The 22,205-nt window shown below is 44.2% G+C and overlaps 1 protein-coding gene across 1 annotated transcript in view; it reads left to right on the forward strand.

The window, feature by feature from the left end:
- The window catches only part of wnk1b (WNK lysine deficient protein kinase 1b), a 90,748-nt gene extending 68,813 nt beyond the window's left edge, over positions 1 to 21,935 (forward strand). The window contains exons 16-40 of the mRNA XM_034112475.2: positions 455 to 532; positions 1,998 to 2,252; positions 3,487 to 3,545; positions 3,690 to 3,861; positions 4,054 to 4,170; positions 5,029 to 5,139; positions 5,309 to 5,360; positions 7,530 to 7,670; positions 8,330 to 9,227; positions 9,561 to 9,865; positions 9,957 to 10,027; positions 10,341 to 10,397; positions 11,217 to 11,285; positions 11,377 to 11,413; positions 11,490 to 11,560; positions 12,682 to 12,957; positions 13,709 to 13,980; positions 15,461 to 15,536; positions 15,629 to 15,758; positions 16,548 to 16,745; positions 17,102 to 17,173; positions 19,178 to 19,219; positions 20,599 to 20,771; positions 20,920 to 20,976; positions 21,476 to 21,935. Coding sequence (XP_033968366.1) covers positions 455 to 532; positions 1,998 to 2,252; positions 3,487 to 3,545; positions 3,690 to 3,861; positions 4,054 to 4,170; positions 5,029 to 5,139; positions 5,309 to 5,360; positions 7,530 to 7,670; positions 8,330 to 9,227; positions 9,561 to 9,865; positions 9,957 to 10,027; positions 10,341 to 10,397; positions 11,217 to 11,285; positions 11,377 to 11,413; positions 11,490 to 11,560; positions 12,682 to 12,957; positions 13,709 to 13,980; positions 15,461 to 15,536; positions 15,629 to 15,758; positions 16,548 to 16,745; positions 17,102 to 17,173; positions 19,178 to 19,219; positions 20,599 to 20,771; positions 20,920 to 20,976; positions 21,476 to 21,904 — 4,218 coding nt within the window. The 3' untranslated portion in view covers positions 21,905 to 21,935. The remainder of the gene's footprint in view (positions 1 to 454; positions 533 to 1,997; positions 2,253 to 3,486; positions 3,546 to 3,689; positions 3,862 to 4,053; positions 4,171 to 5,028; positions 5,140 to 5,308; positions 5,361 to 7,529; positions 7,671 to 8,329; positions 9,228 to 9,560; positions 9,866 to 9,956; positions 10,028 to 10,340; positions 10,398 to 11,216; positions 11,286 to 11,376; positions 11,414 to 11,489; positions 11,561 to 12,681; positions 12,958 to 13,708; positions 13,981 to 15,460; positions 15,537 to 15,628; positions 15,759 to 16,547; positions 16,746 to 17,101; positions 17,174 to 19,177; positions 19,220 to 20,598; positions 20,772 to 20,919; positions 20,977 to 21,475) is intronic.
- Positions 21,936 to 22,205: the final 270 nt, after the last annotated feature.

A 22,205-nucleotide genomic window follows, 5' to 3' on the forward strand; every position in this document is an offset into this window, starting at 1 on the left:
CGACATACACACCTGCCGCCTTTTATACACGCACCAACGTCTGAGTCAAAGCCCGTTTAATAAACACTGACTCTTTGTATTGTCATCATGTAGAACCCTGAGGGTTAGTTTAGGGTCTGATAGTGTTGCCTTCCCACACACTCTTCTGTATATGCATTTCTGTAAAAACACAGTCAGCCAGGGACCAACATGGACACACAGTATTCAAGTATTTAACACACTTCATAATCAATGCCATTCTTGGCCATTACTGCATGTTTTGCTTTTCTGTAAACTTCTTTTTGTCCGCTCATATTGTTTCTTTTTTTACTTTCCCCACTTGCTGGCTCATTGGCATGCTGCCTGCACTTATCACCGGGTTTGTTTGTATGTGTGTTTACACATGCTTCCTGATCTTTCTATACACAATGTGTGTGTGCTTTAATGTTTGATGTATGTGTTTGTGTGCGTTTAGTTTCTTGACGTCAGTCCGTCTCCGAGTATAGAGCATCTTTACCTTCTGTACCAAGCTGCTCAGCTAGTTCTGGTTCAGGTAACATTTGATATGGCAATGTGTGTATTGTTTTCAGTGAGTGTGTGTGTGTGTGTGTGTGTGTGTGTGTGTGTGTGTGTGTGTGTGTGTGTGTGTGTGTGTGTGTGTGTGTGTGTGTGTGTGTGTGTGTGTGTGTGTGTGTGTGTGTGTGTGTGTGTGTGTGTGTGTGTGTGTGTGTGTGTGTGTGTGTGTGTGTGTGTGTGTGTGTGTGGTGTGTGTGTGTGTGTGTGTGTGTGTGTGTGTGTGTGTGTGTGTGTGTGTGGGGTTTGCTCAGTGAATCTGTTGGACATCCCTCTTGTTGTGCTGTTGGATATAGATCTGTCTGTGTGTGATGTCTGTCGTTGGTAGCTCACCCCAGATGCTCGTACTTCCTATCTGATCAAAAGCATGGAGCTCCAACACATTGGCACCTTTTTACCAATGAGTTGCTAATAGTTCCTGGATCAGAAGTGGTGAAGAGTAAACGGACATTTGGCTCCAGTTGGAAGTGAAGAATGAGGAAAGGTGTGTTGTGTCATTATCCAGGCCCGTATCCAGTTGGGCATTTTTATAAGTTCTGTATATTGTGTTGCCAGAACAGGGTTAGACCTACAGGACACACACAATAGCTGTAAACTCAATTTAGAATTGCCACAGAATAAATGCATTTTTATACTCATAGTGTTTGAAAACATGTGTATGTGTGTTTCTCGTCATGTGTCTCCATGTTAATGTTTCATTAGGAGTGTTTACATTGTGAAACAAACCTGCAGCGCTGTGCACTGTGCACAGATCTCAGTGGTGTGTCGCTGCATGGTCTCACAGTCACGTGTGTCTTACACAATCGTCCTGTCACAGAGCCGGTTGTCACTTATGGTCTTGCTCAGTGTTCGAGTTGTCTTTGTTGTTTGAGGGTCAGTGAACTAAAGATGGCTCTTTGTACTACTTTGTTTACTTCAATAACACAGTGACATCACTATGTAACACTCACAATGCTATTAGCTAGCGCTCCAACAAATTGGCTAAGCTCTAAGCTGTTTTCCAATCACAACAGAGCCGGCCAGCTAACCAATCAGAGCAGACTGGGCTCTGGTTTCAGACACAGGGTGAAAAGAGGTGCTGCAGCACAGGCAGTATGAGAGAGATAGAGCTTTTTGAACATGAAAGCATGGAGACGTGTCAGGAGAGACACTACACACTGATATGAACCTGAACATGTGCATCGTATGTCCTCTTTAACTGAATTGGTTTATTTTTATGTTGGTGTGAAGTCGTTAAGGTGCAGCAGTTAAACCAGAGGGCAGCTTTAGCTCACTGATCCATTATGAAGGAGATTGGCGTTAACACGTGATCACTGCCGGGTTTGTCTACTTCCTCCTCCTCCCTGTGACGTTGCTCCCTCCCTTTTCCTCTCTCCCTTCCTCTGCCTTATCCACGTTCTTCTTTCTCCCTTCTTCTTCCTTCTGGTCCTCCATCCTCTTCTCAGCCCAGTGTAACTCAGTCTACCATTTCCTCGGCGACCTTGCCCTCCACGTCGCCATCCCTCACTGTTACCATGCCGACAGCGGCCGTGGCCTCTCCTCTGCCACTCCCTGTTGGGGTGGTGCCTACTATTGTTTCCCCTCCTCCTCCTGCTCCTCCTCCTGTGCCCACACCTGTGCCTCAGCCCTTGGCCACGGTGGTGCCAATCATCAGTGTAGTCACCGCCCCGCCTGATACTCCCATGGAAGCCCCTCCCCAGGTACTGGTCATAGCCTGTCAGAGCAACACGTCAATGCTGTGGGCGAGTGAGGATTGTGTACTTTGTTTTGGGTTGGACAGCATGTTATATAAGATGAAACTCCATTTTTGTATTCTTGTGAGGTTTGCTCTTACTCTGTGCCTAATCAGGTTCGCCTGATCTTTTAGGTGTGTAGGTGTGTATTATTCACACAATGGTGAAGTACAATTGACCCGATGGAGCTTCCAGTCCTGCAAATTGAAAAGAGATCCCGAAGCAGCTGCATGAGTCAGTTTCTGAATGTTTCCAGACACTACATACCGTAAATACATGCGTGTTTGGGACAAAATAAGCAAATAAAAACATGAATTCAATAAAAAAAAAAAAAGTGAATTAGCAGGCCAGGATAATAATAACAAATGTTATATCATATATTTTTGTCATGCAAAAGTGTTTCCCCCTTTGGTTCAAAAAACAGATCTGTACTCGAACATTCCGCTCAAGAACAAATCTGTTAGGAGTTGCTGTTGCCTGATGCTCAATATCCTGCGCGCCTCGTACGTGTTGATTGAAAGACCCGATTACAGCTGCATTATGAACCACTTCAGTTGTCTGTGGATGGCTCAGATGTTGGGTGGTTTTGTTCGCTTTTTTTCGTTTTGCATTTACAGTACATTCATATTTCAGTGCAACTCAGTGGCAAATATGAAGATGTATTACATGGATGATGATGTGCTGGTAATACTCTGGTTGACTTTGTTTGAACATAGAAGAACAGGTTTGATGGTGTGAGTGTAACAACACCCTCAATTAAACAGTCATTGTTGGAACGCTTTCCCAAACTGGTGCGGAGTCACGGAGCATATCAATGTCGTCACATGAACAAAATGGATCACTGTACGCAGGAGTTCAACTCTACTCTGACTTGATTTCTGAAGTCAAAAGCTCTTACTATAGACCTTTACATTAAACAGGGTCGCATGTGTTATTGGAGATACTGTATGCACATAATGAATACAAACTATCGTCTTCTGGGGAAGTTCTCGCTTTGCTCCTTTTGTTTATTGCTCTATTTTGAAGTTGTTGTTTAGCTTCATATATTTCCATTAAATGAATCCTCTTAAAGCATGCTTTAATCTAGATTGCTCTCTTTGCTTGTACTTCATGCTTTCCTGTTGTTTGTTGTTCTTTGTGTTGACACATGAAAATGATTGATGTATTTATGTGTATTTTTATGTGTCGGTGTGTGTTTCAGTCTTCAGAGCTGTCCCAGTCCCAACTACAGCCACCTCAAGTCCTCTCATCTATAGAGAGGTAATACCTGTGATGCACGAGCCAACTCACACACCATGTCTGAACTCCTGCATGTATTGATTACATGTAATCATTTTCAATGGCGTCTCTGAGTCAGTTTCTATTTTCCTGTCTGTAAATCTCTGTTTCCCCTCTCTGCCTCAGCGGCCACTCTGAGGCCTCAGGTCTGAGTGACGGAAACGAGGGAGGAGGAGGAGGAGGAGGAGGAGGAGGGGGTCGCCATGAAGGGCGCTCCACCAAGAGACATCAGAGGCGTTCAGTGCGAAGTCGATCACGCAATGAGAAGACCTCCAAGGCCAAACTCAATGTCCTCAATGTAATAGCACAGCCCATAAGTCCTTTAATCCTAATGAAGCAATAACTCTTCTTTTGCTAGTGTGTATTGGTTGTGAGTGATGAGCTGCAATCAAAGTAAATGGAAACCTGCAATAGAGATATTTTTGACTGTCTCCTTCTTTCTAATGGTGATGTTCTCTCTGTGTATTTCTACATGTGTGTCCGTGTGTAGATCTCCAACCGAGGAGACAGGGTAGCAGAGTGTCAGCTGGAGACACACAACAGGAAGATGGTGACCTTCAGGTTCGACCTGGACGGAGACAACCCTGAGGAGATCGCCCAGATCATGGTAAACACTCCGCCACTTGTTTCATCTTCTCCACAACTCTTCAGAATGATTTGCTCTCCTTTCAATCATCTTCATTTATTTATTATTCCATGCAGAGGCCTTTCATTATAACTACTTTTGTTGAAAATGTACTGTCCAAGACATAATTGGGACAAATTATATTGTTATAAAAAGAAAACGTTTTTCCCCTGACAAATGACAATACAAATAAGGGCTTTTAATTGAGGACATGTGCTTTAATTTGTACTGCAATCATTAGCCTTTGCAACCTAGTCTTTATGGCTAAATCTGGCTTATTAACATGATAGACTCAAGTGCCCATGGTAATACATTTTCACTGTAGATTCTTAAATAATTAAATACAAACCCTAATAATAATAATAATAATAATAACAATAAGGTGAGTACACCCTTTCTAAGAGCAATTTACTTCTAAATGACGGGGGGAAGAGTGTAATTAGAATAAAAACAAACAAATCACTGACCCAAAGACAAATGGAAACTACGGCACAACATATGCTATGTTTTTCAAAATGTGCAATGTTTGTGCAATGCCCTAGTCGTATATAATAGGGATAACCCGAGGTCAGCTAAATAATGATTTCGACAGGCCAAGGAATATGCTTCACATGCCAGTGTGCGTGCTATCTCCTCTTTGTCATCTAAAACCACTGACCACACACATAATTGCTCCTTTCCTTGTGCTTTCATTGTGAGAGTTATCAACAGGTTCCCACAAGAGGTGAAATTATAGCTCTGTGGCAACGCACTGGCATAGGAAGAATACACCAGCATGGTTTCTGTCACATTATATATATACACACTTACACACAACTTAATCTGACTTTTTCTCTGCAGGTCCAGAGTGAGTTTATCCTGGAGAGTGAGAGGGAGTCGTTCATTGAGCAGGTCAGAGAGGTGATAGAGAACGCAGATGAGAAGGGTCTGGAGAGAGACTCAAACAGCCAGGTAAATACAACACTCACTCTTGATGTCTGTCTCTCATTTGGTCTTTTTTATGGGTTCCTGATTTTTTATGAATGTTTAAATAGCTGCTAATATGCAGTATAGCACCTTTTATTTATTTAACACAATGTATCTCTTAGTGTTTATTTCATGTTGTGTTGTTGATCTACAGATGGCAGGTGATATGGTGCAGCAGATTCCTACTAGATCTGTCCCCATGCCAGGTAAAAATAACAAAACAAAAAACCTTCGAAAAACAACAACCACTCGTTTAAATCAGTGGCGTAGCCACCATAGGGCCTGGGCCCACCCAGTTTACTCATTGGCCCACCCTGAGAAAGCTTCGGTGTTATTTAAAAAAAAAAACTGATTGTTGGTTCCGGCACGCGCCATAATAACGTGAGAGAGGCAGAGAGCTGCCTGCAAAATAAATGATGGCTCAAAGTTCACGAATGAACTTTGGTTTTTAAAAAAAAGCCAGACTCCAAGAAGACTGCCCTCAACTAGCAGCGATCTATACGATCATTTTCTGATAACGATAAAATAGCCCCGCCTCCCTCTCCCCACCTCTCCTGCTGCTGGGCTGTCAGAAGAAACAAAATGTTAACGGAAACTCTGCCGCACGGTTCCCTCGTCCCTTGGAAGAGGCGGAGAGGTGGGTGTTTCTCATCTGCTGGTGGACAGTCCGGAGAGATATAGCCTACACAGGGTTGGGTTGTAACGGAATACATGTAACGGCGTTACGTAATCAGAATACAAAAATCAAGTGTATTCAGCTGGCGGTACATTTGAAAAACGAGTAATCTGATTACAGTTACTTTCGTAAACCTGAAGTGAATACTTTTTGGAATACTTATTGGAATTATTGGTGGAAAAGTTTCCTCACAAAATGTAATATTCATTACCGGCAGAAATGTGTGCACACACTGCAGCATGTCTGTGAGCGAGAGAGAGAGAGATGCAGCGTGTCTGTGAGGCCCCGCCCCCGCACGCAGATGAGAGAGAGAGATCTCTTTTAAAATATATTGAAAGTTAGAAACGGAGATGGTTAGATAAAATGTCCAAGATAACGTTTATGTAGCATTTCTTTATTGTCGAAATGATGACATTTATAACGGGATAAAATCAAAGTGAATGGCCTGCTGCTGCTGAAGGCATGGGGCAAGTGACTGGAAAAAGTTGTAAAACTTATTACATCGTTTCAGATAATACTAATAATAATAATAAATAATAATAATAATGATAATTCATTCTATTTAGGGGCGCCTTTCAAAGCACCCAAGGACACCTTACAATTTATAACATATTCTAAGGAAAGGTTTTAAGACAGTACAAAGAATGCAGTCCGGGTGATGGAAAGTATTCCAAAAGTATTTTAAAAGTAATCTGCCACCGGTACCGGCGGGGATTGTTGTTAGCTTCTGATGCGCAGAAGAAAAATCTGGCCCACCCTATTTTTTACAGGCCCACCCTAAAGTACATTTCTGCCTACGCTACTGGTTTAAATGCCAAAGGGGGACGCTTTACACCTGACTTTAAGCGTCTGTGTTAGCAAGCATTCAAAGTGTTCCTGCCAGTGGCGGTTCTAGACCAATTTGACTGGGGGGGCCAGTTATTCTCTGAGGGGGGCACAATAAATGCAGGACGAAAAAGAGAACTAGACAGTATGAAGTAATTGCGCATAAGGAAACAATGCAATCCAGTTATTGGTATTTGTTTCAGTACACTTATTTATTTCAGATATATCTTATAGTTATTACTGTTAGCTTCAGCTTAAGTTATAGTTAAGTAATGTTTGCACTAACATCATATCATATTTATATAAAAATAAAGGCAATGAACAGTTACATCTCTACTTTACATCTACAATTACACGGATACAATAGTTTAACTAACCTTCAATTATCGTGGTAGTCTCTCGAAACGTAGGTTTCAATCAGTCTTTCTTGGATGCAACAGCCTCTGATGATCCAAGATGAAAAGTGTTTGTGTTTCGCGCGCTTCAGCCGGACAGTGAAAGTGAGTGCACCGCTCTAATGGGTCCTGAGTGCACCGCTCTAATGGGTCCGACTAGAATGACGAATAATGTTAGTTCCGCCTATTCCGTCATTCAATAAATCGTGTAATAAATCATACATTTTTTTCACTTTTTTCACTTTTCATTTTTATGGGGGTCAGAGGTCAGTGTTAGGGGGGCACTGGTCCCCCCTGCCCCCCCCCCCCCTATAACCGCCCCTGGCTCCTGCCAATTCGATATACTCCGTAAAATGTCCAGTTTACATCCACAAAGCTTCCTTGGCTTGATGAACTCTATTGTAGAATATCAGCGTGCATATGAATCTCTCGGGGATTAACAATAACAATGCTATGTATTGACATGCTCCTCTCTGCAGACATCTCTCCCAGTGCAACAGCACAAGTGGTCCATTCAGCGGGTCGGCGGTTCATCGTCAGCCCCGTACCTGAGGCCCGGCTGAGGGAACAAACACTCCCCTCTTCCCCTTCTCCGGCCCGCCAACGGCCTGCAGGAATAGGTAAGGGTTGTGTTTGTGTGTGAGTGTGTGTGTCTGTCCTTCAAAAGTCAGCAATTCACTTATTTTCTTTTAGTATAAAAGGTTTGCTTTTAAACCTGTTATTACTCTGGTGGCCAAAAAGGGAAGCAAAGACAAACACATGTTCCCACAGTCATCAGGTAAAGCTGTAATGCTTTTAGAGGAAATTGCCCAAATGATCCGTCAAAGTGCAAAAACACACGGACAATTGCTTAATTTCATAGAATATGACCTTTTAATAGAACAGTGAGATATTGTTTATCTACTGCTCACAACAGAGCCGGTTTCTTGTGACCAAAGAAAAGCTTAGGGGCTTTCTTTGGCCCGATGTGTAGCTGTGATGTAATGTTAAACTTTTTATAAAATAGTCGTCAAGTATAGGAATTAGAAAGTTATGGACACATTACACTTATACTGAATACTATAATTATTTGTAAATAGTAGTGTCGCCCCTCACGCTCTCCCCCTTTTGTCTCTGTCTGTGTTTTCAGTGTCTCTTTGAACATCTTTATGTAAATCTCCTTGGGTTGCCTCTGTGTATGAAATGTGCTTTATAAATAAACGTACTGCCTCACTGTCCAAAGATTGTACAGTGAACCAGACGGGCATTGGGGATTAAACCACAGTTTCTCTGGTTGCAGTTCCTCCAGCTGCAGCTCCAGCCCAGACCCCCGCCACTGGTTTGAGCTTGTCCCAGTCAGCTGGAGCCATCAGTTTACAGCAGGCCTTCTCTGTGCTCAGACAGAACCGGGATCAGTTTGACCCCGGACCCAGCACCGCCCCTGCCTCCATCCACTCCATCCACTCCACCCACCCGCCTCTGCAGCCTGCAGCAGCTACTGCCCCCCCACAGGCCAGCTCAGTCCCTCCCACTGTGGATCCTACTGCTGCTCTCCTCCCTTCTAGTTGCAACCCGCCACAGGAGCAGGTGTTGGAGGCCTCACTTTCTCCTCCTTCCTCCTCCTCCACCCCCTACTCTATGCCCAGTGTCCCTCTCAGCCATCCTTGTACCTCCCCCTCTCCTCCCACTGGGGTGAGTCAGTCCACCCTTCAGTCCCAGCCTGTGTCCCAGTCCCAGGTTCAAGCACAGATTCAGCCGCAGGCTTTCCCCCAGCCTCAGTCTCATCCTGTCATTGCTACATCAGCCCCCTCCCCTTTACCACCTGCCAGCATCTCCGGCCTCCCCCCACCACTGCTCACCTCCCCTCCTCCCGCCCAGACTCCTGTATCCTCGCCTCCTTCCTCCACTCTTCTAGCTAGTGAAGTCTCCTCAGAACATCCGTCAGTGTCCCCCCCCTCCTCCTCTACTGCTTCCCTCTCCTCCTCCATCATCCTCACCACTGCCATCCCAGGGCCACGGCTCACTCCCCCCACCTCCTTCCACACCACCACCCCTCCCTCCTCTTCCTCCTCCGTTGTGGGGCTCCAGCCAGTGACCACCAATGTTCCCTCAGTCCAACCGACCTTGGTCCACTCCCAGCCGCAGACGGCAGCGCTGCCTGGGCAGACGCACACACACTGTGGGGAATGTGATGCAAGGTGAGAATATCTACTCCCTGACCATATTGAGACTGAGTAGTAAGTGTTCACGTACCAAAAGTAAGCACGGATAGCTTGCTCAGTTTAATTATCCTCTTATAATTCTCTGATCAGACCGTTTCTGATTTAAGTCCTAACTTTTAAAGTTGTACACCATGTTGTGTGTTTTTTTTTTACTATGGATAAGTGCTTCATCAGCCTCACTTCAACACATACGAACTATCCCTCAAATGTTCTGTCAAACATCGAACAGCTTTAGTTGTGATTGTGTTTCATGGGCTTTGTGTCCTTTATTGAGCATCATTGCAGATCACTCATTGTTATCTCTCTTAGGTGTGAGGCGTTCAATGAGTCCCAGGGTAAGCCGGACGACATCCAGGCTCTGGAGATGAAGCTGCGCTCTCTCTTCATGGACATGGGTGGAGGGGGGTCAGCCACTGGTGGAGACCTCTCAGCTGCTGACCCTGCGTCTGGAGCCCACGCAGCAGGTACCTCGTCCCCAATGGGCCCCTCCAGCACATCTGTCACCACACCTGTGTCCAGCCAGCCGGCCAACCCTCCTCAGCCCCCCTGCACCCTGCCGCTGGGCTCCCCCGCCCAGAGACCAGGAACACCCATCTCCGCCCCTGCTCCCATCGGTATGGAGAGGAATGTGTTTGTGTTTCTGTAAATGATCTACTGTAGGAGAAGCTGATATAACTTTGCTGCTCACTGATTTTATGATTTCAGTTTCTACAGTCGTCCCTGCTTCATCCTTTGGCCAGACCACTCCATCCAAAACTCCTTTATCCAGGACATCGGTGAGTGATCGAGCTTAACTGTAGATGGCAATACTACTTATTTCAATATACCTATTGGAAATGTTATCCATTATGTAATCCTGTAGGCAGCTACTGTTGCATAGTTTTAAAGTAATACACCTTTCAAATTGAAGAAGTCACATCATTTAATCTTTAAAGGTTTTTCCGAGATGTTTCTACTCACTTTCCTTGCATGAACATTTATTCTCACGTTCTGTACAACAAACGTTGTTCTTATAACCTCCTCTACAAATATGTTCCCCCTCGTTTCTCTCTCTCTGTCTTTTCATGGCCTCTATTTCTCTGGGATCAGGCCAGTTCTCCTCCTTCAGAACTCCTGCCATCATTCCCTGGACCTTGTCTAACACAGGTGTTTTTTTGATCCATTTAAGAGTTCTATTTCCCATGCAATGCAACACTGTGTGTAACCTGAGCCTGTAATGCTTATGATGGCACATCCATGCATCTGTTGTGTGTGATGAATGCTTCTGCTGGGGAAAAATACTTTTAATTCCTTCTGCTCACTGAACATTTAACAGCACCGGCCTAACCCTGAAATATACCTAAAAAATAATGACATATTAAATCAAATACAGACATTTAACTAGCAACTAACACTAGCACTTTACTTTAAATTATAACAGGATTAGATTCAGAGAGCAGCAGTCCAATAAAAAAGGATGAGAGACATGAAAACTTAGAGAAGTACCTCCAATCAGAGAAGTGCATTTAGTTTCCAGCACATTTAGTTGCCTCTGCCTCTGTGTATGCTGGTGTCTAAAGATAGCCACACCATGTGACCACTTGATAGTGAGACTTGTATTTCTTAGATGGAAAATATTGAAGCCAAGTTACCATCTGTCACTCCTCGTCCTTTATGTAAGTCTCATAGTCGAGACTTGTCCTGTTTGATCAACATAATCCCGCTGCTGTTGAGCTCAAGGGATTTGCCTTCCAACTCACCTTACCTGGGGTTGTGTGTGTTGGCTCAGGAGAGGGGGCTCGTGAAACTTAGAGGGATAATGCCTTTTACAGTACCCCACATTTAAATCTTCTGAATTTCAGTCAAATATATAAAAAGTGTTTTCAGTCGAGCCCTTGTATTGCTAATCAACTTCAGTGGCTAATCCTGTGTGTGTTATCTTATTATGTTCTGCTGGGTTTAAATGTGAATCTGTCTCTTCTCCAGTCCCAGCAGCCTCTGGAGGACCTTGATGCTCAGTTGAGGAGAGCGCTCAGCCCAGAGACACACACACAGGTAAACACCCAACACACACAATTGGATGTTAATCTGCTAACTCATACTCCTTTTAACCCACTTCCTTCTTCTCCCTCTTTGCTCACTCAAGGCCTCTCACAGTGGCACGCCTTCAGCGGGACAACCAAGTATGTCAATTAATACATCTGTTATTTTATCTTGGTGTTATTTTTATGTCTAATTTCTGTAACATCTGTCTCACAGTTCCTTTCTCTCTGGATGAAGCTGAGTCCACCTCTGGTCATTCAGGTGGAATTAAACTGGGAAGATTTCAGGTAAAATGTCCCTCATACTCCAGATCCTACAAGAATACCTACACATGTCCTTTTATGGCTTTTGAAAGGAGGACATAAAAGACTTTAAAAAACGTTTTATTTCAGGTCACAACCTGAAATAAAACATTTTGCTTCTTTGTTTTCTCTTCATTTGTTGATTAAAGTTCTCTGTTTATTCCACTGTTAGCAGCTGATTCATTGTAGCCTTTATTTAACCAGGTGAAATCCCATTGAGATCAAACGATCTATTTTTCAAGGGAGACCTGCAGCAAGTCGGTTACACATGAAAACATAAAAACAACAGAAGACAAAAAGGACATCATACAACATAATTACAGGGGTACAATTTACAAACCTATCGACACTGACAGGTACCAAGAGTATCAAATTGTATTGCATAGGGCTGTGCAATTAATCGTATTTTAATCGCGATTACGATTTTGGCTTGCAACGATTACGAAAACAACGTAATCGAAATAAAACGATTATTATTTTTATTTTTATTTTTTTAAATGTTTTTTTTTTTTTTTTTCAGTTGAATTATACTTAAAGTTCAAGTTAATCAACTCTTAAAAACATACCGTTCACTTTTTTTTTTTTTAATAAATGGATGTTTTCAAAGTAAATGGATAATCGTTTTTAATAATCGCGATATCAATTATTGACCAAAATAATCGTGATAATGATTTTTGCCATAATCGCACAGCCCTAGTATTGCATCTAGCCGAGCTTTAAAGCGATGCAAGGGAACCAAGATGCTCAGTTTCAGTTCTTTTTGCAGAGTGTTCCAAGCAAGAGGAATGCGCACATAAACGCTTTCGTACCTAAATCCGTCCTAGCCCTTGGCACATGTAACACAAACACATCCTGAGATCTCAGGCAATAGCAACTCTCTGTGAGATCAGAGAGTTGATATAAGATGGTAGTTTACCCAACATGGCTTTGTAGATGAACATGTACCAATGACTGAGCCTCCGTACAGTAAGTGAAGGCATACAGGGTACAGTGATGAGTAAGTACTTTACAGTTAGTAACACATCTCAGCGCACCGTGCTAGGCGATTCATACTGTCTGTTTCTTCTTCTCTGTTGCATCGTCACCTCACTCCTCTCACTGGTCAGGTGTCCTTGGCCACTGAAGCGCCTCTTGTCCACCGCCCGGCCTGCACTGAGTCTTCCTCCACCTCCTCCTCCTCCTCCTCGTCATCTTCTTCCTCCTCGTCCTCCTCAAGTCTCTCCAGCCCGGAGAATACACTGCACAGGAACTCCTCGACTCCTCTCAGAAAAGGAAAAGGAGGGGATGTTGTTGATGGACCTCCTCAGCGCTCTCAGGCGGGGTCCAAACAACCCTCCCCCCTCACCTCACCCTGCCCCACCACCACAATCGGCCGCTTCCAGGTATTTCCTGTTTGTGATCGGGCAATGCACTGGGGGAAGGGTTTCTTTACTAAATGCTGTGTTGGGGTAGTTTCTCTAAAGAAGTAATGCATTACACATTACTAGTTGCTTTTAAAAAAAGTAATCCCTTACTTTAGTAAATGAGTCACATTACTTTTGGACTCTATAACATCACCTGAGATGCACCATAAATCCAATGAGAAATAACAATATAAAGTTGAACCTCATTTATCCCGGATCAGCACCAATCCTTTACTAATAAAGCCAATCCTGATGCAGATCTCCGTTTGAACATCAGCACTGTTTTCTTAGCTCAGTTTCATCAGAACACTGGTCCAGGTAGCTTCAAAGGTTCTCTTATCTGATCCTGTTACCTGTATCTTCCTCAACATGTTTCGGAAAGAGGGTGGCAGCCTTTCCTCAATGATGTTTGCTGCGCCTGTTTATCTCTGCTGTGAGACATTACTGGTCCATCTCATCATCCATGAAGTCACGAGTGTAGTGAAAGAGAAAAAGGACGTTTGATTTATTTCTCTGTCTCCTGTTATTCAGATAGTTAAAGTATCCAAAGCAATGAGATCATTTCGTGCTTAGTAACTGAAATATTATTACTGCTGCTATCAACAGTAACACAGACAAATGTAGTCTGGTTACAGTAACGTGTTTCCCCCAGCACTGACCACATGTATAAACTAATGCTATTTTCCCTTTTCTTTGTCCTACCAATATTATTTTCGCTCTTCTATTTCAGGTCACCACCAGTCCAGAGGCTCGTGTTGGTAGGTTCTCAGTCAGTCGTGCCCAGGAGCAGAACCTGGAGTCTGGGCCGACCCCCCCGCCTGCCTCCCCGGCTGCTAATGGACCCAGTCACCCTGCGCAGGTTCTGAGTCCAGACTCCACTCATAAAGCGTCACTGCCCAGTTTAAACAACAACTCTTTCAATAACTCCTACATCAGCAGCGACAACGACTCCGAATTTGAGGATGAAGACTTCAAACTGGAAGTCAGCCACCTCACAGAAAAGTGAGTAACCCCTCCCCTCTTTCAAAGCATCTCAGAGATATTACAGACTTGTTGTCCTCTCAACACTTCAATCAATCTTTCACTTCTCCGTCACCTTTTGTCTATTAAGTCAAACTGCTATAAACTAGATTTTACTCTCTTCTTTCTTCTCCTTTTTCTATTTCTGTGCCCCCAGAAATAGTGGGCTGTTCTTCTCTTTTCTGGTTAACCAACCACTTCCCTTCATTACTTCTTTTTCTAGCTTCTTCCTCTTTTCTTGAAAAGGGATGTTAAGCACTTCCCAGAACCAGTAGCGTAGGCAGAAATGTACTTTAGGGCGGGCCTGTATAAAATAGGGTGGGCCATCTTTTTCCAGGGGGAAAAATGACTTTAAAGTAGGGCTGGCCTATAATAATAATATATAATAATGCCCATTGCCAAGCATCGTTGTAGCATTTCCCTCCGAATAATGGTCGAAGACTTGACTGATGATATGAATTGATTGAAATCTCCAATATCAACGTAAGAGCTATAAAGACACAAAAATAGCAAATACATTTAGGCTCCATCCGTATTAGAATCACTTTAGCATACTACCAAATGTTAACTGTAAACAGACAGCAAAGCTACAAAACAGCATACAAACGAATTAGGACACTACCTACATGTTTATATTATAGTTAATACCAACTTTGTGCCTCTTCGGGGGTGCTAAACTTAAACATAAACTTTATCCTTTACTTTCTCCGTCTTTATATGTAGATTAATCTCCACTACATTTCTCCGTCACGTTGTTTCCATAGTAACAACAACTTCCTGTCAACAGTGTAAACTCGCCTTCAAAATAAAACATCTAAATAACACAGGAAGTTAACCTAAATTACATTTAAGACATATTTACAACTGCAACGAAAGTAACAAAAACAACGTAATATCCTTTTCAGTTTCACAGAACAGAAATTGGGTTAATTACTCTTGTATTGCACTAACAGCAACAATAGGTTGTAACATTCAAACCTGCTCATGGACTTGCAGTGGTCCTCGCTTTTTTTATGTCTCTCCAACGAGTTACGCAGGTGCTTCCAGTCTACATATCCATCCCTCATAAATGCACCTTCAGCTCCTGGGCTGGGGAAATGTCTGCACATTTTACAGAAAAGTGTGTCCCTGCAGGCAGCTCTCTGCCTCTCTCACGTTACTATGGCGCACGCCGGAACCATAGACTAGTTTTAAAAAACACATACAACATTAATTCAACTCGATATTTGTTCACTTGAATTTCACTTTGAATGCTTGGATATTCTCAATGGGTGAATACATTTTTTTAGAATAATAATAATAATAAAAAAATTGGCCCACCCTGGCCCTATGGTGGCTATGCCACTGCCCAGAACACTTAGCCCTCCTCATCTCTCTCTGCTTCCTTACCCTGATTATATTTGTCTTTCTTTGCCTATCAAGATTTTATTAATATGTTTGTGTTCCCTCTTTTTACCACCAGGCACATGCGTGAGATTCAGGCCTTACACTCCCGCCAGAAGGCGGAAATAGACAGTCTCTTTACAAAGCTGGGAAAGGTATCTCTCCTTGTTTCATCAGTGCAGACACTATGAACAGCATCAAATACAGTACATATCTCCCAACCATTCTTTCTTTGGTTTTCATGCAGGTTCCTCCAGCTGCAGTGCTCCCACCAATTATAGGCTTGACTGGAAGGAGAAGGCGACCTACAAAGAGCAAATCCTCCAAATCGTCCAGAACCAGCTCCACGCACAGCAGCAAGAGTCCGTTACAACCAGGTGCGCTCTTCTGTCAGAAGCAACACCATTTCTTTCTCTCTTCTAGTGGTAAATAGCCTTGTAGCAGTTGGTTCAAAATGTTTCCAGGATTTGAAATATTCTCGCCATCATTAAAACATAGCTGCCAGCATCGCTATAGGTCTTTTTTAAATCTAATTTAACAATTGAGAACAACACAAGTGAATCCTCACTTAAACTTGAACAAATTGCATGGCTTGATACCATTAGAGGATAGTGAGAAAATGTGTCCTTTGTATCATTTGATTGACATGACCATTTAACACTCTGCTACAATGTTCACTTAATCTTAAAATGTACACTTCTTCCAGAATAGATAAAAACGTTCACCCTAACTTTACACTGTTTCTTGTGTTTATGCATGCATGTGCACATACATGTGTGTGTTTGTTGGTGCAGGCTCAGAGCTTCAACATTTCTGACTGCTTTCCCCGTCTGTCTCTCTCTGTGTGTGGTCGTGTGTGTGTGGGGGGGTTGTCTATGGAAATGTCTGTGGTGACGGGTGTCTTATCTGTGTGTTGTCTTTGTGTGTGTGTGTGTGTGTGTGTGTGTGTGTGTGTGTGTGTGTGTGTGTGTGTGTGTGTGTGTGTGTGTGTGTGTGTGTGTGTGTGTGTGTGTGTGTGTGTGTGTGTGTGTGTGTGTGTGTGTGTGTGTGTGTGTGTGTGTGTGTGTGTGTGTGTGTGTGTGTGTGTGTGTGTGTGTGTGTGTGTGTTTCTGCGGTGCGTCCTTCCTGCCCTGTCCTCTCCTGCCTGTGCCTTGTGGCGTCTCCAGGCAGCACTTTATCGGCCCAGAGCGCCCCTACCCTGCCCCCCGGCCCGCTGGCTCTGTTAGCCCCAGGAGGACTAGCCGATTCGGGCAGCAGTACTCTGCTCCAGCCTCTCAAACCCTCTCCCTCCAGCAACAACGTGTGCTCGGCCTGCACCAGCGACACGGCGCTCTCTGTGCCCAGCCTGTGTGCTCCCACTCCAGGTAGGCCATTGTTGATCCCTGTAGGCCTCATCAGCTTCCCCACAACATGATATTTACACACTGATGCATGCACTTGGTTTGCCTTCACACTCTCACAACAATACACTTCTCACACTGTTTCTATCTCTCTCTAGCTGTTTCTAAAATGGGCTAACGGACTGTGACCTTTGTACCCCTTCACCTGTTCCTCTCTCCTTCCCTCTCATCTATACCTTTTCTGTCCTCATTTTTTCCACTCCGTTTCTTTTTATCTGTTTTTTTTTTGTTGCTTTCCTCTCCTCTCAATATCTCATCTTCACCTCTCCTTTTCTTCACCTCTTCTCTCCTCCTCTTCCTCCCGTCCTCCCTCTCTTCAGGCTGTGTAAAGTTCAGCTGGGGTTCGGAGCGTTTGGCCTTCAAGCCTGGCGGCAGGAGGACGCGCTTTCTGAGTACGCCCTGCTTGGCTCTTTGTGTGTAACGCTTTATTTCTTTGCTCTTCTCTTTTGACCCGTCGTCCTTACTTACTTTTGATCTTACTTTTGTACTCCTGTATCTGTCAAGTCACGGTCATCCTGTCTTCCCTTGGGTTTCCTTCTTTGATGGAGGAAGACCTTTTGCTACTGATATCATTAGTGTCAAAGGCATTCATAGAAAACCATCTCACCCTGGGCTTGCAGACTTGTACTGTCTTAAATCAACACTTTTAAACTGCGTGTGCTGCCCTATGCAGGTACAATTAGCATTCAGGTGCTTTTTTACATGTATTTGTATCTTCCTTACAAACATCCTTATTGTTCATGTTGGAAAATTAGTGAACATCTCAGGATAAAAGCTTACTTAGGGAGGCAGAAAGTTAGCCCAATGTCAAAAAAACTCACATCCTAGAGTTTGCCATCGTCATCTTAACTAACGTTTTAGTCTTCTTTCCACTCCCTCTATACTCTGAGTATTCTCTCCCTTTCTTTCCTCCATGACAAATAACTAATCTCTTAACTTCACATATAATGCCAATCTGGTGCACTTTAGGCTGCGGGTGTTATCTTCAGCATGCCAGGCTGATCACCAAACAGAAGTGGTGATTTGTAATGCCATGGAGCATTGTGAAATCCTTCAGATGTCCACCCTGAGTGACTTGTTGACAGCCCGGAGCAGCAAGTGCAGTTTATACTGTGTTGCAGACACACTTTCATCAATCATCAGAAATACAAAACAAAATCATAAGCAGACATCATTGCATGCACATTAATAAGCTCCCTGGGAAAGCATCGGCTACACATTGATTGTGAAAGTAGCTTCATTGCTAACTTGCCCTTTTGGCAGTTAGCAATGTGTGATAGTCTTGTTTCTAATGCTGGGTGCTTCCATTCCTAAACTCTTGTCTCTGTTAAACAAGCACACTAACAGGGAAAGACCGGTTGACTCCTGGTGACTTGAGATGTTCTGCTGTACAGTTTGGTTCTTTATGAAGAGATTATTAGTTTGAACTTGATTTATTGCAATGACCCGTCGAAGCACAGCTCTGTTCTCATATACTGTGCAACAGTCAGCATTTATTTTTGATATTTTCCTGATTCAGATGTTTTTTGTTTTGTTTTCTAAATTGATATTGTTACTTAAATGTGTTGTGCTTTATGAAGAGATGTTTATGAATGCTTCTGAACCCTCTGCAGCTCGACCCTTTCTCACTCCTTTCCCTCACTCCCTTTCCTCCCCCGTCTCTCCCTCACCTGTCCCCCTGTCACTGCACAGACAGGAGGGGAGAGAGACAGAGCTGGGTCTTAAAGATCATCACTTGTCCTTTTTCATAAACACGTCGAAGAAAAGTGATGTCAATTGGACATTTATTAATTATTTTATTCATCTTTAAAACAGAACTCAATGGCCATTTTGTTTGGTTCTGACTTAATGAGAGATCTGTGCAGCGATTCAGAGCTCAGGGAACAGCGTACTTACATATTTAATTTGGACCCAGTTCTGGTACGGGCCTGCGAGCTGTAGAGAGGTCTCAGAATCCGAGCCCGTTGGTTACCCAAAGCGTCTTCAGGCCACAGTACACCGGCAGCACTTTACCAACACTGTTTGGTACGCCTGTCTGTTTACTGTATAGGAAGTCATACCACCCCACTTCAAAACATTCAAACTGTCCTCTTTAGGAGGCCACGGTCTTAGTTTGGTTTACTGATACATATAATAAACCAGATTGATCTATTCAGTATGTGTATGTAAATGTGCTTATATGTGTCTGCATTTGCCTAAATATCTTAGTCTTGTCTATGGAAGAACATCTTTAGATGAGTATAAAAAGGGCAACTGGGCAACTCAACCCCGAGGTTTTGTTTATCGACTGCTTCAAGTTCAAATATTAATCCTGGGATGCATTGTGGATGTCGGGTGTTGTGGGTTTAATTCTGACTCTCTCCAAACCCTCCAATCGCTGTCTTCCGGCTGCACAGGGAAGATGGTGAAAAAAGTGTGCCCCTGCAACCAGCTCTGTAGTAATTATCTCTCTTTTTGGTCTTCCCTCCCTCCCTCCATCAATCCCCCTTTCCATCCTCGCACTCGCTCTCCTGCGCTTCCTCCTCTAATGCCCTTTAGATTTCAACTTTGACCCTCTGCTGGATTTGAGATCAATGTGATTCAGTTATGTCAGCTACTGTGACTATGTAGACATTTGATACCGAACGATCACAGTTTCACAGTTTGAGGACTGAAATAACTGAATCCAGCCGCCATCACAAATTCAAAGCAAACAGTGCATGCACCTGCAAGCTATTACACACACACACACACACACACACACACACACACACACACACACACACACTGCTGTTTGCCCCTCTGCCCCCTCCCTATCCTCTCCTCCCTCCCTATCCTCTCCTCCCTCGTCATGGCTTGTGGTCTTGACTACATTGCCCAGAATTCCATGCTGCTGCAGTCAGTCATGTCTCAGCGTCTCCCCATTCTTATTTTCCTCCATTTTATTCAGCATGACATGCCGGTTTCTGTCAGAACAGCTGTAGGATTATGTCTTACCGGCTGATGCCTGCATATTCTGTTATTATCAGTTGACTTTATCTTTAGTCTCGTTTGAAGCGATAGTCGAGGAAGGATGATAGAGAAATATAAAAACCTATTGAATGATTAGGCAGTATTCACGGTAGTAAAATAACTGGGGGGATATCTATTAATCATAAAGATACACATGCAGAGTGTAGTAATATTTCATAATTGTCCTCCTCCGACCTCTCGGCATAGGCTGATTTTGTTTCCTCTTGGGTTAGTAGAGAGACACTAACGTGAAGCGCCTGCTTTAATTTGAGTACCGTTATCTTATAATAGATCATGGTAACTTAGACAGAGGCTACATGTTCAGAAGCACTGACCTGCAGTCAGCCTGGTGTGTGTGCTTTCTCTGCAGTTCGTTTGCTCTGATGTGTTTGAGGCTCTGGGTTGGCAAAAAGCAAACGAGCAGCTGTCACAGAGCTTGAGTGCCATCTTGTGGTTAAACATAAGAGCATGTTGTGTGTGAAGGCTGCAGGGAGCACATCACAGGCGGGCCAGTGTCGCAGAGTAGTGACACTGCGATATTTAAATAGTTATATTCTGAAACGGGTTGAGTTTTGTCACATTAGTTGATCAAATGATCTGTTTTAAATGTTGCTTTAGTGACATCATGTTCCTGTCTGTCATCATTATTTACATCATTACAATTAAATAATATAATTCCATGACCACATGCTCCTACCCTAAGCACGTCGTCCTCCTCCCCATGTAACAGTCAAGACAGAAAGTGCATAGGATAACATCAACTATCATGTTTTACTTTGAACATACCTCTCATGCTTTGCTCTTCTCTCTCGCTCTCCCCCCACAGGGACTAACAGCACCAACGCAGTGAGTGGGTCAGGGGGTCTGTGTCAGAGCCAGGGGGGCTCTCAGTCCCTGCCCCCCAGCATGTCTGCCCCCCACCAGAGGAAAGGAACCTTCACCGATGACCTCCATAAACTGGTGGACAACTGGGCCCGAGACGCCATGAACCTCTCACAGGTTGTTCTCTGATTCCTCTCACTGTAGCAGAAGGTGTTAGACTAGTGATTCCCCACTTCCCGTGTTTAGCGTTCCAGACAAAACATGTGATGATTGATTGATATTGATCCTTGAGGTTTAGAGTTAACTAAATATTGAACTTGTTCAGGGGAAGAGGAGTGCCAAACAGCTGCCGCAGGCCCCAGCACAGGGCCACAGCTACGAGGTGAGTTTACATGTGATCATCATGGCCTGTCAGCGGCCTCACCGTCATCTCTTCACATTAAGTGCACATGGCGCAGCTGACTATACATTCCAGCTTCATTATAAGCATAGATAACTTACAAACCATCCAGGGCATCTGTAACTAACACGTTTATCTTTTCGTTTGGGCTCATTTGATTAAAGATAACTGATACTCATGGATTCAAACACACGGACTGTGGAAAGGATTGTATTATACAACATATTGAATCCGCAAAACCAGCTAATATGCAACGAATCTAGGACTTTTGGGCCCCCAAAAAACAATGTTCACCTAAGATGCCTGTTTTCAAAATTGATGTTACAAAAAAATAAATCTTCATTCTACCCTAACCTAACCCAATGACCCTTCAGCTTAGGGGACAAACAGCTGTCCGAATCACAAATGAGAGATTGAAAGTCATAAAAAGCTATACATGTTTTCGATTTACGGTCTTTCCTCATGTCCCCCCCCCCTCCAGGTGATCCAGTCAGCCAGTCTGGGCAGGAAGTTCTCCGCCCCCGGTCAGCTGTGTCCCAGCAGCATTGGGGGGTCAGCCCACCTTCCCACAAACTCCACCATTGCTACCTCTCTGGCCGCACGCAAGGGCTCCCTGTGCCAACCCCCCGCCTCCTCCGCCCCCCCTCAACCCCAACCCCCCCAGTTCATCCATTACACCCCCACCTCGGCCTACAGCGCACAGTGGTCCGGTCCGTCGACCCTCCCCCAGGCCCCGGGGCAGCCTGGGCCCCTGCTGGTCAGCACCTCCCAGCCCCTGGGCCCCTACCCCCCCTCACTCAGTGGGCAGGGCCAGATCCCCGGGCAGGGGCCGCTCCAGGCCTTCCATCTGACCAACTCCCTCAAGAAGTCGGTTAGCAACCCGGGGGGGCCCAACCTGAGGACCACGTAGGGCCCGGGGGGGGGGGCTGGTTTGAATCACGGCCCGACTGGACTGAGTGTTACAGGCTGGGGGGGGGGGGGAAACTGTTTGAAAATGAAGAGGAGTGAAGACAGCAGGAATGTGTGTGTGTGTGTGTGTGTGTGTGTGTGTGTGTGTGTGTGTGTGTGTGTGTGTGTGTGTGTGTGTGTGTGTGTGTGTGTGTGTGTGTGTGTGTGTGTGTGTGTGTGTGTGTGTGTGTGTGTGTGTGTGTGTGTGTGTGTGTGTGTGTGTGTGTGTGTGTGTGTGTGTGTGTGTGTGTGTGTGTGTGTGT

This window comes from Pseudochaenichthys georgianus, chromosome 23 (genome assembly GCF_902827115.2).
Source record: "Pseudochaenichthys georgianus chromosome 23, fPseGeo1.2, whole genome shotgun sequence".
Taxonomy (NCBI): domain Eukaryota; kingdom Metazoa; phylum Chordata; class Actinopteri; order Perciformes; family Channichthyidae; genus Pseudochaenichthys; species Pseudochaenichthys georgianus.